Source organism: Nycticebus coucang, chromosome 11, assembly GCF_027406575.1.
Source record: "Nycticebus coucang isolate mNycCou1 chromosome 11, mNycCou1.pri, whole genome shotgun sequence".
Taxonomy (NCBI): Eukaryota; Metazoa; Chordata; class Mammalia; order Primates; family Lorisidae; genus Nycticebus; species Nycticebus coucang.
The window spans coordinates 54898273-54914127 of record NC_069790.1 but is presented as its reverse complement, the minus strand read 5'-3'; the positions used below and the strand labels follow the sequence as shown (position 1 = coordinate 54914127).

The 15855-nt window shown below is 39.2% G+C and overlaps 1 protein-coding gene across 7 annotated transcripts in view; it reads right to left on the bottom strand.

Annotated features, from left to right (window-relative positions):
* SLC25A13 (solute carrier family 25 member 13) overlaps positions 1-15855 on the bottom strand; it is a 187487-nt gene that overhangs the window by 86139 nt on the left and 85493 nt on the right. For all 7 annotated transcript variants that reach the window (XM_053553990.1, XM_053553991.1, XM_053553994.1 and 4 more), the window contains one exon: positions 9709-9848. In XM_053553990.1, the coding sequence (XP_053409965.1) occupies positions 9709-9848 (140 nt within the window). The remainder of the gene's footprint in view (positions 1-9708; positions 9849-15855) is intronic.

Genomic DNA, 15855 nt, shown 5'->3' with positions numbered 1-15855 from the left:
TCATGTGTTTGTTAGCCATTCGTCTGTCATCTTTAGAGAAGGTTCTATTCATGTCTCTTGCCCATTGATATATGGGATTGTTGGCTTTTTTCATGTGGATTAATTTGAGTTCGCTATAGATCCTAGTTATCAAGCTTTTGTCTGATTGAAAATATGCAAATATCCTTTCCCATTGTGTGGGTTGTCTCTTTGCTTTGGTTATTGTCTCCTTAGCTGTACAGAAGCTTTTCAGTTTAATGAAGTCCCATTTGTTTATTTTTGTTGTAGTTGCAATTGCCATGGCAGTCTTCTTCATGAAGTCTTTCCCCAGGCCAATATCTTCCAGTGTTTTTCCTATGCTTCTTGGAGGATTTTTATTGTTTCATGCCTTACATTTAAGTCCTTTATCCATCTCGAATCAATTTTTGTGAGTGGGGAAAGGTGTGGGTCCAGTTTCAGTCTTTTACATGTAGATATCCAGTTCTCCCAACACCATTTATTGAATAGGGAGTCTTTCCCCCAAGGTATGTTCTTGTTTGGTTTATCAAAGATTAGGTGGTTGTAACATGTTAGTTTCATTTCTTGGTTTCCAATTCGATTCCAAGTGTCTGTGTCTCTGTTTTTGTGCCAGTACCATGCTGTCTTGAGCACTATGGCTTTGTAGTACAGACTAAAATTTGGTATGCTGATGCCCCCAGCTTTATTTTTGTTACAGAGAACTGCCTTAGCTATACGGGGTTTTTTCCGGTTCCATACAAAATGCAGAATCATTTTTTCCAAATCTTGAAAGTACGATGTTGGTATTTTGATAGGAATGGCATTGAATAGGTAGATTGCTTTGGGAAGTATAGACATTTTAATAATGTTGATTCTTCCCATCCATGAGCATGGTATGTTCTTCCATTTGTTAATATCCTCTGCTATTTCCTTTCTAAGGATTTCATAGTTTTCTTTATAGAGGTCCTTCACCTCCTTCGTTAGGTATACTCCAAGGTATTTCATTTTCTTTGAAACTATGGTGAAGGGAGTTGTGTCCTTAATTAGCTTCTCATCTTGACTGTTATTGGTGTACACAAAGGCTACTGACTTGTGGACATTGATTTTATATCCTGAAACATTACTGTATTTTTTGATGACTTCTAGGAGTCTTGTGGTTGAGTCTTTGGGGTTCTCTAAGTATAAGATCATGTCGTCAGCAAAGAGGGAGAGTTTGACCTCCTCTGCTCCCATTTGGATTCCCTTTATTTCCTTGTCTTGCCTAATTGTATTGGCTAGAACTTCCAGCACTACGTTGAATAGTAAAGGTGACAGAGGACAACCTTGTCTGGTTCCAGTTCTAAGAGGAAAAGCTTCCAGTTTTACTCCATTCAGTAAAATATTGGCTGTGGGTTTGTCATAGATAGCTTCAATCAGTTTTAGAAATGTGCCGCCTATGCCTATACTCTTCAGTGTTCTAATTAGAAAAGGATGCTGGATTTTATCGAATGCTTTTTCTGCATCTATTGAGAGGATCATGTGATCTTTATTTTTGCCTCTGTTAATATGGTGGATAACGTTTATAGACTTGCGTATGTTAAACCAGCCTTGCATCCCTGGGATGAAGCCTACTTCATCATGATGAATGACTTTTTTGATGATAAGCTGTAATCTATTGGCTAGGATTTTGTTGAGAATTTTTGCGTCTATATTCATGAGTGAGATTGGTCTGAAATTCTCCTTTTTGTTTGGGTCTTTTCCTGGTTTTGGTATCAGGGTGATGTTTGCTTCATAGAATGTGTTGGGGAAGATTCCTTCTTCCTCAATTTTTTGGAATAATTTCTGCAGTACAGGAATAAGCTCTTCCTTGAAGGTTTGATAGAATTCTGGAGTGAAGCCATCTGGACCAGGGCATTGTTTGGTTGGAAGCTTTTTTATTGTTTCTTTGATCTCAGTGCTTGAAATTGGTCTGTGCAGGAGCTCTATTTCTTCCTGGCTGAGTCTAGGGAGAGGGTGTGATTGAAATATTGATCCATTTCTTTCACATTGTCAAATTTCTGGTAGTATTCAGAGATGATCTCTTGTATCTCTGTGGGATAAGTTGTTATTTCCCCTTTGTCATTTCTGACTGAGGTTACTAGAGATTTTACTTTTCTATTCCTGGTTAGTCTGGCCAATGGTTTATCTATTTTATTTTTTCAAAAAACCAACTCCTTGTTTCATTAATTTTCTGAATGATTCTTTTGTTTTCAATTTCATTGATCTCTGATTTGATTTTGGAGATTTCTTTTCTTCTACTGAGTTTAGGCTTAGATTGTTCTTCTTTTTCCAATTCCATAAGATCTCTTGTGAGATTGTTGATGCGCTCTCTGTTTTTTGAATGTAGGCATCTAAAGCAATCAATTTTCTTCTCAAAACTGCTTTTGCAGTATCCCACAGGTTTTGGTAGCTTGTGTCTTCATTGTCGTTATGCTCAAGGAAATTAATGATTTCCTGTTTTATTTCTTCCTGCACCCATCTGTTATTCAACAGAAGATTATTTAATTTCCATGCCTTTGGGTGGGGTCGAGCATTTTTGTTAGAGTTGAGTTCCACCTTTAGTGCCTTATGGTCTGAGAAGATACAAGGTAAAATTTCAATTCTTTTGATTCTGTTGATATTTGTTTTGTGTCCCAGGATATGATAAATTTTGGAGAATGTTCCATTGGGTGATGAGAAGAATGTAGATTCTTTATCTTTGGGATGGAGTGTTCTATATGCGTCTATCAAGCACAGTTGTTCTAGGATCTCATTTAAATCTCTTATATCTTTGTTTAATTTCTGTTTAGAGGATCTGTCCAGCTCTGTAAGAGGAGTGTTAAGGTCCCCTGTTATTATGGTATTATCAGATATCATATTGCTCAGACTGAGTAAGGTCTGTTTCAAGAATCTGGGAACATTTAAATTGGGTGCATAGATATTTAGAATTGAAATGTCTTCTTGTTGTAGTTTTCCCTTGACCAATATAAAGTGACCATCTTTGTCTTTTTTGACTTTAGTTGATTTAAATCCACATGTATCTGAAAATAAGATTGCAACTCCTCTTTTCTTCTGAATTCCATTTGCCGGAAAAATTGTCTTCCAACCCTTGACTCGGAGCTTTAATTTGTCTTTTGAAGCCAGGTGTGTTTCTTGCAGACAGCAAATGGATGGCTTGTGTTTTTTAATCCAGTCAGCCAATCTATGTCTCTTCAGTGGGGAATTCAAGCCATTAACATTTAATGAGATAATTGATAAGTGTGGTAGTATTCTATTCGTCTTATTTTGTGAGAGTCCATTACTTAGTTTTATCTTTTGCATCAGTGTGGAGTTTAGGTTCTGTCCTTTAATTTCTGAGATCTTACTTTGCTGCTGATCCATTGTGGTGGTCAGTGTGCAGAACAGGTTGAAGTATTTCCTGTAGAGCTGGTCTTGTTGTGGCGAATTTCCTCAATGTTTGTATATCCGTAAATGATTTGATTTCTCCATCAATTTTGAAGCTTAGCTTAGCAGGGTACAGAATTCTGGGCTGGAAATTGTTCCGTTTAAGTAGATTAAAGGTAGATGACCATTGTCTTCTTGCTTGGAAAGTTTCATTAGAGAAGTCTGCAGTCACTCTGATGGATTTGCCGCTGTAGTTCAACTGGCGCTTACTCCTGGCAGCTTGCAGAATCTTTTCTTTTGTCTTGACTTTGGACAGGTTCATCACAATGTGTCTTGGAGAAGCTCGGTTAGAGTTGAGGCGACTTGGGGTCCGATAGCCCTCTGAAAGCAGTGTGTCAGAATCTTTGGTGATATTTGGGAAATTTTCTTTTATAATATTCTCTAGTATGGCTTCCATTCCTCTGGGGCATTCTTCTTCCCCTTCTGGAATTCCTATAACTCGTATGTTGGAACGCTTCATAAAGTCCCATAATTCTGACAGTGAACGTTCTGCTTTCTCTCTCTTCTTTTCTGCCTCTTTTACTATCTGAGTTATCTCAAAAACTTTGTCTTCTACCTCTAAAATTCTTTCTTCTGCATGGTCTAACCTGTTGCTGATACTTTCCGTTGCATCTTTAAGTTCCCTGATTGACTGTTTCATTTCCTTCAGCTCTGCTATATCCTTTTTATATTCTTCATATCGTTCATCTCTTATTTGATTCTGTTTTTGAATTTCCTTTTGGTTATTTTCCACTTTATTAGCAGTTTCCTTCATTGTTTCCATCATTTCTTTCATTGTTTTCAACATGTGTATTCTAAATTCCCTTTCTGTAATACCTAACATTTTTTTACAGGTGGAATCATCTGCAGTAGCTACCTCACGGTCCCTTGGCAGGGTTGTTCTGGACTGGTTCTTCATGTTGTCTGGAGTTTTCTGCTGATTCTTCCTCATGAGTGATTTCTTTTATCTGTTTCCTTGCCCTAATTTTCCTTTCACTTCCTCTTGCTCTTTAAGTTCTCGTGCCTGTGAACTAAGGGTTACAGGACCAGAAGGGTGAGAAGGTTGAAGGGCAAAAAAGGGGATGAAAGAAAGGAGGACCGAATGATAAGAGAAAAAAAAAAGAAAAATAGAGAAAGGAGAGTGGGTGGGTAAAGGGAATATTGACAAAAAGAAGAGAGGCACAGAAAGAGGGAGACAGAGCAATATAGGTGTACAGTAGGGTACTTTGATACAACCTTAAAAAAAACCCCACCTTCTGGGAGTGCCCAGTTGGGTGGTTCCCTTGAGGTCAGCAGCTCTTTGCTAACCTGATCAGACACAGTACCCCACCTTCACCAAGTAGAGAGGAAAGACAAAAATGCTATAAATCAAACCAAAACAAGCAAACAGAAAACTTTACGGGATAAAATTGGCTGGAAAAACCAAATAATAGCGGTAGAAACACTAACAAAAATGAAGTTCTAATTATTGAAATAGGCAGCAATGGGAAATTATAATTAAACTAGAAAAATTGGGAAAGAAAAAGGATCTGTATGGAAAAGGTTGAACTTAAAAAACAAAACAACAATCAACAACATCAAAATAAACAAAAAAAAACAACCAAACCAAGAAAAAAAAAAAAAACCACAACCAAAAACAAAGCAGTATGTATATGTTATTGAATATTGTCTGGGCAACACGTGGTCTTCTGGAGTATGAGATGTTAATCACAGTTCTGATACGACTGGAGGCTGCTAGTTTCTCAAACCCCAGCAGGTAGACACCCTAAATCTCTCTTCAGCCCACTTAAAAGGCACTTTGCGATTGTTCACTTGCTGAGCAGAAGCTTTCCCAGGAAAGTGCTTGTCGCTGGAATCACTGCTGAAGTGGCTATCCACTTACCCTGTGTGCCAAAACTGGTCTCCCTCTGCCCCTGAGGGTTAGGGCTGCAAGGCGGCTCAGACCCCGCCCTTAGTCTACTTGGTCGCTGGGTTAACAGCTCCCACCCAATTCCAGCTCTGCGACCCTGAGGGCGGAGCTTGCCGGGGCAGATCGTTCACAATGGCTGCCTGTGACCCAGAGCCAAACACTATTAGCTCCGTCTGGCTCAGCGGCTCAGACTGGGGCCCTAGACATCGGCCAAAGTTCTCCACACTCCCGCTCAAGCTCTCCCCAAGGCAGTTCAGCTGAGTGCCAAGTCCAAAGACACCAAAAGAGTTCACAGGTAAGGCCTTTCTGGTTTGCAGTCTCGCTGCTACTGAACTTACAGTTGCGGGCAGGTTTAGACGGATTGAACACACGCGACCACTTGCCGGTTTTCCACTGTTTTAGTCCTCCTCTTGGGGTCCAGAGGTCTCTCGCTGACTCCCTGTATCCTCTCAGGGGTGATGATAGGCAGTTCCCACCAGCCAGAGATGCCTGGAGTCCTATCTCCCCAGACTCATGGTGCCCAGATGCAAGGAAGCTGTTACTCGGCTGCTATCTTCGGTTGACAGAATATTTTAAAATATACAAACATACCCACGTGTAAAAGTATATTCACATTTATACCACCATTCATGAAGTTAAGTGAAGATAATAGAACTGGGCATTAAAAAAAGGAGCGGTTGGGTGGCGCCTGTGGCTCAGTGAGTAGGGCGCCAGTCCCATATGCCGAGGGTGGCGGGTTCAAACCCAGCCCCGGCCAAACTGCAACCAAAAAATAGCCGGGCGTTGTGGCGGGCGCCTGTAGTCCCAGCTGCTCAGGAGGCTGAGGCAAGAGAATCGCGTAAGCCCAAGAGTTAAGAGGTTGCTGTGAGCCGTGTGACGCCACGGCACTCTACCGGAGGGCGGTACAGTGAGACTCAGTCTCTACAAAAAAAAAAAAAAAAGAGGAGCGGTAAACATAATAGTATAAAATGATGGGGTAACAGAAATGTGACCTCCCTCACTTTTGTAATCCTTCCATATCAGAGCAACAAAACAATAGGAAAGAAGCTTTACGCCATAGTAGGGCCGAGTACATAGGATACTTTTTCTTCCATCATTGGATACTTTTTCTTCCATTCTTGAGATACTTTACTAAGAAGAATATGTTCCAGCTCCGTCCATGTAAACATCAAAGAGGTAAAGTCTCCATCTTTCTTTAAGGCTGCATAATATTCCATGGTGTAGGGAGGGTAATTGGTGGGACCACACCTACGTTGCATCTTACAAGGGTACATGTGAAACTTAGTAAATGTAGAATATAAATGTCTTAACACAATAACTAAGAAAATGCCAGGAAGGCTATGTTCATCACCAGTGTGATGAAAATATGTCAAATGGTATATAAAACCAGTGTATGGTGCCTCATGATTGCATTAATGTATACAGCTATGATTTAATTTAAAAAAAAGAAAGAAAGAAAATATGTCAAACTGTATATAAAACCAGTGTATGGTGCCCCATGATTGCATTAATGTACACAGCTATGATTTAATAATAATAATAATAAAAGAAGCTTTATGTCCCTGTTACTTGAACATTATTAGTTAGATGCAAATAAAGGAAGGTTACCTTGAAGAATACTGAAGTGATTCACCACTTCATGAATTTTATAACCAAAGCACAGAAATGATAAACCAGGTTACCACAATGCCCATGACAGCTTCCACCTTAATAGGTGGGGACTTGTACAGAGCATGTACAGATGAACATGTGAATCAGTAAGATCCTCACAGTGGCTTCTAACAAACTCACACTTGCTTATAGTAAAACATTTATTAAATGAGGAAAAAAAAATGGAACTTGCAGAGAATGGCAATGTCTGCTAATCACTCATGTGCACGTACATACGTACAGGTAATACACATGCTGGCTTAAAAGTAAGCTGAGCTATTTCCTAGGACCTCTCAATGGAACAGAGTTGTCTCTGTATAGGAGTCAGGCTCCCTGAATCCAAATGCACTTCTCAGCTGTCCCTAGAGCTGCTCCTCTTCCTCGTCAGGTGACAGGTAACAGCACGCATGGTTTTTTCACATGTCAAGCAGCCAAGTATCTGCCTTCACAACCTTGGCACCAGCCAGAGAGCTGGTACTTGTTGCTGGTGCCTGTTTCTAAGCCCTGCCCTAGAGCAGAACGGTGGGTACGTGCCTGACAAAGCAAGAGCCTGAAAACACAGGGGATTAAATTCACTTACATCTTTAAGAAGCTAGCTGCATCCAGAAAGGAGCTCAAGGGAAACAAACAAAGCATTTGAAGTACAGGTCTAAAGTGCTACCTGCATTCCCAGAGTTCAAAGAAAGCAAACAATACATTTGAAATGTCTGAAATGGTGGGGTTTGACCCAATGGTAGACATCAGAACTGGCATCCATCAGGAAAGCCTATCATGACTCACCCAATAACTCCTGTAAATCTGGGTCTGGAGTGGGGCACAAAAACAAGGCCCTCTGACCGACATGATTAACCCCTGAGACCATTTTAATCTAGTAAAAGTGTAGCGCTTCCATTCTGACCACAAAGTCATAATCACCACATGCAGGGCATTGCACGATCTTTCCATATACCATGATGCAATGGAGTCAAATTTAAGTGTATGCTCTACAAGTTCCAGCTGCAAACATAACCAGTAATCCCTGAGTCAGCTAATCCTTGACTCTGGTTTCCTCAGATCTTGAGGAAGGCCTAGAAGCTGCTGTGACCTTATTTAAAATAGACTCCATTCAACATCATTTGCATAAAGGGGGAAACACCATCATCCTTACTACTATTCACATCTCATTAAGACTAAATAATTAGCCTGTGTTCCATAAAGTCAATCCCGGACATTTGTCTCAATAACATTATTGTAATTATTCCTCATCCAAATAAATATCACCTCCTCCTGTGCACCAATGCCCTTTGTAAACAGCAAAAATCCAACAACTTATATTACATTCTCCACCTTGGTTAGTAAACTCATGTCTACAGAGAACTGAAAACAGGGATATTTTTAAAAATTGCCAGAGCGGGTTTAAAGGATCTTGTTTTAAGTTTCTGAAGCCCTGGAAAATAAAAGCAAGCTGCAAAGCACAACAAATTCTATATATCACAGCAATGCTACTAAAAGTCACAAAGAGAAGCACCCACTGAAGTCCAGCTACTGGGGTGCTAGCTCCTAGGAAGGGATGCCACAAATGCTTCTGGAGTGAGTACCATGGAGCAGTGCGCACGTGTCAGCCTGAGCAACTTCCACCTCACCCAGAACTGGCTCTCCAATCACTCCTCAGAAGCCTCTGGTAAGGTCCGAAACAGGGGGAAAAAAAAAAAAAAATCAACGTGCCCACTAACGACATTTCTAATAACAAAGGATTGAAAGGGATCTCCCTGGCAAATGTTTCAAGATGTAAAATTTATATACCAAGTGAATCCTCTTAAATGAATCTTTTAAACCATTAGATTTAATAAAGTGTAAATGAAATTTAATTATTAGAAAAAAATGCACCAAAGTCCAAAAAGAGAATGGTTTATCAGAGACCAATATATTATATACTCTCCTCTAGTGAATAAGTGTTAATATTGGAATTAAAACATTTTTAAATCATGCTTTAAATTGGAAAACTATACTGTAGTCATATTTTGCTAATAATCTTCTGCTGGCATCACCAGTGTCCCAATGATCTGATCATAATGAAGGGGGGAAAGGAGAGAGGGGCAGGAGGAAGAGGGAATATATACCCCAGAAACACAGACAAATCCCACAGCATTTAGCCTGCAGGAAGCCAGGGCTCACGTGCCCTTAGAACAGTGGTTCCCAAGCTGGCTACACACTGGAACTACCCCAGAAGCTTAAACAGCCTCCAAATGCTCATACTCTCCCAAACCCCTCAAACCTAAGCTTTAGAGTTGGGTCCCTAGCAATAATAGTTCTGAAAGCTCCCCAGGGGATTCCAATATGCAGCCAAGTTTGAGATCCAGGACTCTAATTTATAAAAAATCTCAGATTAAATGATACTGATACTGATGATGGTATCTGTCCATTTCTTAGGAGAAAACAAAATATTGGTAAATAGTAGTAAAGCCAGTCATAACCCCAAAAAGTTCCAATTTTGCCCCTCCGATCCTAAGTGTTCTTCGAGAAATCACTTGATTTCCTGGGGACTCACTGTGTATTCCTTTTAAAATGAGGGGGTTCTACACAATCTCTTGATGCTATTTAATGCTATGATTTTGATATATTAATAAAGAAATACTTCTAAATAAGGTCAGTTTTGGCAGGGTGAGAAAGTTTACAGGAAATTAGAGTTCAGGGCTCAAATCAAAACTAGTACAATTATCTTTCCATATACAATTTAATAGCAGGCTTTTCTTATTTACTCTTTCTAAACCCACCAGTAAAAACTGAGTGAATTCTGCATAGGTCAAGTGTCTTTTTCTTTCTTTTCCAAAATGTAGTTGCACAAATTCTGAATCCCAGTTAAACGGAATATGCTGGTGAATTGTGGTCTGTCCGAAAACTTGCTTAACATCCTCTGAAAAGAGAAAAGAAAAGTTGATTAAAATAAATCAGGTTCTGCCTTATAAAATTTGTTATTAAATGGATATTACTATTTCTTCTTATAAAAAAATCTTCAATTTTAAACACACACAGGTTATAAAACCATAGCAGAAAGAAAAGTTGGAATCCTCATGGAACCTGCCAAGAATTTAAAGAATCCTACCAAACAAAATAAAGGGGTAAAAAACATCAAGAAGTCTCTCTCTTTCTCTTACAGACACACACACAGAGCTGAAGGCCATAGGAAACTAAAGTAATAAACCAGGGCGGCACCTGTGGCTCAGTCGGTAAGGCGCCGGCCCCATATACTGAGGGTGGCGGGTTCAAACCCGGCCCCGGCCAAACTGCAACCAGAAAATAGCCAGGCGTTGTGGCGGGCGCCTGTAGTCCCAGCTACTCGGGAGGCTGAGGCAAGAGAATCGCTTAAGCCCAGGAGTTGGAGGTTGCTGTGAGCTGGGTGAGGCCACGGCACTCTACCGAGGGCCATAAAGTGAGACTCTGTCTCTACAAAAAAAAAAAAAGATAATAAACTAGAACTATTATCATCTCATCTGTTTGTTTCTATATATATATATGGAATATTTAGTAGGTACAGCAAATAGAATTCAATCTTGTGTCTGGAAACACAAACACACATATACTATTATACAAGTCTTAAATATAGTCTCTTATCAAGTTATTTAAAAGTTATTGGAAGATCTAAAAATCAGTTAGAAAAAAATTGGAAGCACATACCATATTCAACACCCCTAAGACTCTACTTGAGCTTTAAAAAGTCCAATAATTTATCAAGTAGCTTGCACTTGAAGACAAAGAAAATGGGAAGAGAAACCAGTGGCCCAATTCTTTAACTTTCCAATGCTCTTAAATCTTGATATAAATTCTCAAATTGTCCAAATAATCCCATTGCAAGATGGGCTACCAAATGTACTGATTCCTCACCTCTTTTCTGCCTCTACTACAAAACTGTAAGAGAAATGACAGAGGGAAAAAAAGAATAGCAAAAACTCTCATTTTCTAAAGCTTCATTTATTAGCCTGTTTCAAGGATGGAAGAAACACAAATGATTACATTAATAAGTTTTTTCCCTGGCTTTCACATTTTTTTTTTTTTTGGTTGGGGATTCATTGAGGGTACAATAAGCCAGTTACACTGATTGCAATTGTTAGGTAAAGTCCCTCTTGCAATCATTTTTAAGTATATCTATCAAACTTGCACATTTTTATGAGCAAACTGTGCCCAATACCTTCTTCTTCTTCTTTTTTTTTTTTGGCTTCTATTTTTAACAAAAAGAAAAAAAGATTAATGTCCTTTGGTTCTCTGAAAGGTGCCAAAACCTTTGGCACAGGTTCTGCTGTTTCTCCCCAAATTTCCCACTTCTATTTCTATTATACCCACAAAGTTTTTATTCCATGCTTTTAAAGTTTCCAGAAATTTTTAAAGTCGTGCCATGAAGAAATAGTAGTGCACCATTAGCATAAGGTGTATTTGCACAGAGAAGGCAGTAAAACTCAGAATTATGTGGGACATAAATTGTATAAAAGGTGGCAGAAAACCTCAGATTGGCCCTGATGAGGACAATCAAATAAGTTTTAAAGTGCAACCCTCAATTTCTCTGAACTTATTCTGTGTTCTCCACTTTTAGGAGAAAGAAAAAGATGAGTATTGAAAAAAAAAAGAGTGAATCCAGAATTAGGATTAAAAGAAAAAAGAGAGAAAGATTCCTAGAGGATGCGACCAGGCATCAATAAATGGAATAAATTAGATACAAAGAGACTCTCTTCTGAGTCTTTGTGAGAAGAAATTACTGAACTGAATTTCACATGACTTGGGTTCAAATTCTACTAATAATAGCAGCTAAAATTTCTTGGGCACCCAACACATGCCAGGTATTATTCTAATGGCTATATGTATAAATCCCCTAATATCTTAACATATGATTTTCTTCAGTGGCAAAACATATTAACTGAAATAACCTGTAGCTCCTTTCCAGTTCTATACCTCTGCATGAAGTAGGGATTCAATGAAGACTCCTACAGTCTTTTTTCTTTCTTTTTTTTTGAGACAGAATCTTACTCTGTCACCCTGGGTAGAGTGCTATGGTATCATAGCTCACAGCAACCTCAAACTCTTGGGCTTATGCAATCCTCTTGCCTCGGCCTCCTAAGTAGCTGGGATTACAGGCAGCAGCCACTATGCCTGGCTAGTTTTTCTTTTTTTTCTTTTATTGTTGGGGATTCATTGAGGGTACAATAAGCCAGTTACACTGATTGCAATTGTTAGGTAAAGTCCCTCTTGCAATCATGTCCTGGCTAGTTTTTCTATTTTTAGTGACAAGAGTCTCACTCTTGCTCAGGCTGATCTCAAACTCCTGAGCTCAAGCAATCTACCTGCTTCAGTCTCCCAGAGTGCTAGGATTACAGGTGCGAGCCACCACGCCCAGCCAAGACTCCCACAATCTTCTAATCTAGACCAACATATCATCTAATGAGAAATGATGTTCAAATGATAAAGATATGATTTCTTTTAAAAAGCAAATAATTTTTTTACATGATGAATGCAAGTTTGTACTATGGTAAAATTAAAAAATATATACAAGCAAAAATGGCTCTCTGTGCCAGGCACACAGTGGCTCATGCCTATAATCCCAGCAATTGAGGAGGCAGAGGCAAAAAGATCTCTTGAGGCCAGGAGTTTGTGATCAGACTAAACAACACAGCCAACACCCTGTCTCTACAAAAATGAAATTAAAAATTAGCTGGGTAATATATATAGCCCTAGGTACTGAGGAGGATTGTCTGAGCCTAGGAGTTTGAGGCTGCAGTGAGCCATGATCAGATCATTGACCTGTAGCCTGAGCAACAGAGTGAGACCCTGGCCTCTTTTTAAAGAAGAAAAAAAAGGCTTTCTGGTCTATCCTTGGTTAATTTGAAAATTCCTTTTGCCAAGCACTCTGGGTAAATAAAGTTCTAAATTAATAATGAAAGGACAAATCAAGAACCAATCCTTCCCATTCTTGACCACTCCCCTTCATTGCTCCATAGAAAGTAACAGAAGGTGTGAACCAAACAGTTGGCACATATAGCTAAGAGCCCATTATCCATTTTTATCCTTATATGTTCTAAAATTATAAATACATAAAAATAAATTTAAATTATTCAAAAATTAATGAATTTACAATGGGTCTCATCCTAACCAATTATCTTATTTTTCGTGTTATTAAAGGGACTACTATTTACTGTTCGTTACAGTTTAGATCTAAATCCAAAGCTTTGAACTCTGTATAGAGCTTTTTATACTATTCTATAATTTCTCTCTTATGAAAATGCTGCTGTAAGTGTTGAAATCCAGACACTCTGTATTAGAGAGTGACAGATTATCTTTCACCTATCTCAACTCTAAAATCTGGCAATCCTATAGACACGCATTACTGATAGTGAGTTGTTTTTAAAAAGATCTCTATATAGTGTGTGTATGTGTGTGCACATACAAAAGTGTTTGTATATATTTATTGCCTAACTTTTATTTCCCAATACATTACTAGGCCCTTGACAGCAGAGGCTTTCTCTGTTTTTCACTTCTGATTCTCCCACTGGGGCTGGCACTATGGTGGGCATACAGCAACTGCTCACTCAGTAAGGGCTGAATTTACTTGAGCCGGAAAAGGTTTATAATAGATAGTACAACAGATTAAGGATAATGGTATCAATCCTCTGAGCATTATAGTTTCCCTCAATGAGAAAGGATTTTATCAACCATTTCATAAAAGCCCTCTACCCCACTCCTAGACTCTGTTAAATCTACTGAGGGGTAAAAAATTTATATTTTCACTAGTATTCCAAGATGCAAGGGTCCAGGACCTCAATTTGGAAAAAAAAATTATTTTAAACCGTATGGAAGGGTTAGATTCACTCCTTATTAATTTTTAACATCCTATTGAAGCAGACCAAAATATAAGAGGAAGGGAAAGCTCTCCAAACCAGGCGGTGTAGGGCAGGAATGTGCAAACACCAGGTCATGTGTGGATCTAGAAGGATACTCAGGGCTGCCATGTTGCACAACACCAGTGCTTGGCATTCACTTCATGGTCCAGGTGACTGGTGCCTCCTGGAGCTGGCCATGTACTAACCACATGGCCCTGAGAATGCACCCCCATTTTCAGCTTCTTCAGCTGTTCTAACATACCATTGTAAGAATGCCAGTCCTTAGCTAGTTAGCTATCAAACTCCTACACAGCATAGCTTCTGAGCATTGCACTTGGTCCTGTGGGAAGAGAAAGAGCAACAGGAGGTACGGGACTGTATCCAAGCCTAATCCACGAGAAATGATAATTCAACAGCAGGCCCACATAGCACACTGCAAGAGCATTGCAGTGGGTCCTCATGGCAAGGGCTTAAGGAGAGAGATACTTAACAAAAGTGGGAGAAAAAGCCTCTTGGGGCAGACAAAACTTGATCTGAAAGCTATTGAGGACTCACTCAGATGGACGTTGGAGAGAGCCTTTCAGTGGAGAGCAGTGGACAGCAGGAAGAAAGGTCCATTTCTTTGAAGCGCATCAAAGGTCCAGTTACAGTGCTTTGGAGCAAAGCCACTTGGGATCACTGAGACATGACAGATCCTGCTCCAGGGAGCCACAGACACTGGGCATCACCTGCCAGCAGCAAATATTATTATTTTTAAGCCCCCAGGACTTGATGATGCATTTATGGCGGAGAAAAGTTTGCTATAAAAAGAACAGTTGGCCATAAAACTGTACAGAAAAACAAGGGCCTAGAGTTGTTTACTTGGTACAATTTCTACAAAATTTGTTTTTCACTCTTCTGACCTACCTAACAGGATTATGTCTCCAAATATCGTAAAACCACCAAGCCATTCTGATTGGACAAACTAAATGATATACATAAGATGAGAAGAAACCTACCAATATTCCTACTCATTTTCACAGCTAATAAACTTTTTTTAAAAAAATTATTAATTCTTGCCACTCTGGAAAACTCACATATTTTCTCCAAAAATGTTTTATAGGCTCATAACTTCAAGAATATTTTATTCTGCTCTGATAAATCATTCTTGGGCATTCATTTTCTGAAGTGTTTGATCTGTACATTTTTTCCTGCAGGCTCATGAATAGAAACAGTTATCTATAAACCCAATAATCACAATAGGTTCCTGACATTTCCCCTCGCCTTGGAAGAAGTTATAATACCAGCTCAGGTTAATATTCCTTCCTCCTTTCAAGAGGCACAAATAGCTTTCTTGCTTTGATTGTTTAAGATTCCCAAATGCCTTGTGAGGCAAGGAGGAAAGAGTACTCTCACTTGATAATCGGTCAATCAGAAACGGAAAACTAAGGCGATTTTCAAGTTCAACTGTGTTACTCTGGCTCCCATGGACAATCCCCCGAGCTTTACCACGGAAGACTCCTGGAGTCAAATGTGGAGTTGCCCTCTCACTAACCCCCTACCATTCCCTGACCTTTCTAAAACTAACTTGCAGTCCTGGAAAGCAAAAAGGAAGCCCAAAATTTCAGCTTTTTCGGTTGTTTCCTTGGTTCAGAATAAATCATAATTTACACTGAGAGCTTTCAAATAAGCAGACCTATCACAAACTTAAAAAGAATTAGAAGGTCTCTCCTGGCCTATAAGACAAGACCTTAAAATCTTACCCCCAGATAGAGGCCATATAGGTAAAAAACAAAAGTGAATTAGCACTAAAATGCTAATGTAGCGGTAGGTATATTTTTTGGGTACATAAACTCGTATTTTTCTTGGTTCAGCCACTCTTCCTGAAAGTGAAAGCTAATTAGAAAGCTTATCTTTTAAAGTAAAGTACAATTGTCATTAATTCAGTCTGCCGAATAAGCTATGTTTGGAAGGCCTATAGTTCCCATAGTACCACCAAGTAACAGCGGTGTTATTTAAAGTAGGACTTTCCCAAATAAGTTCAAAAAACCTTTGAGTTCATGGTGGGGCTTTGCTTTC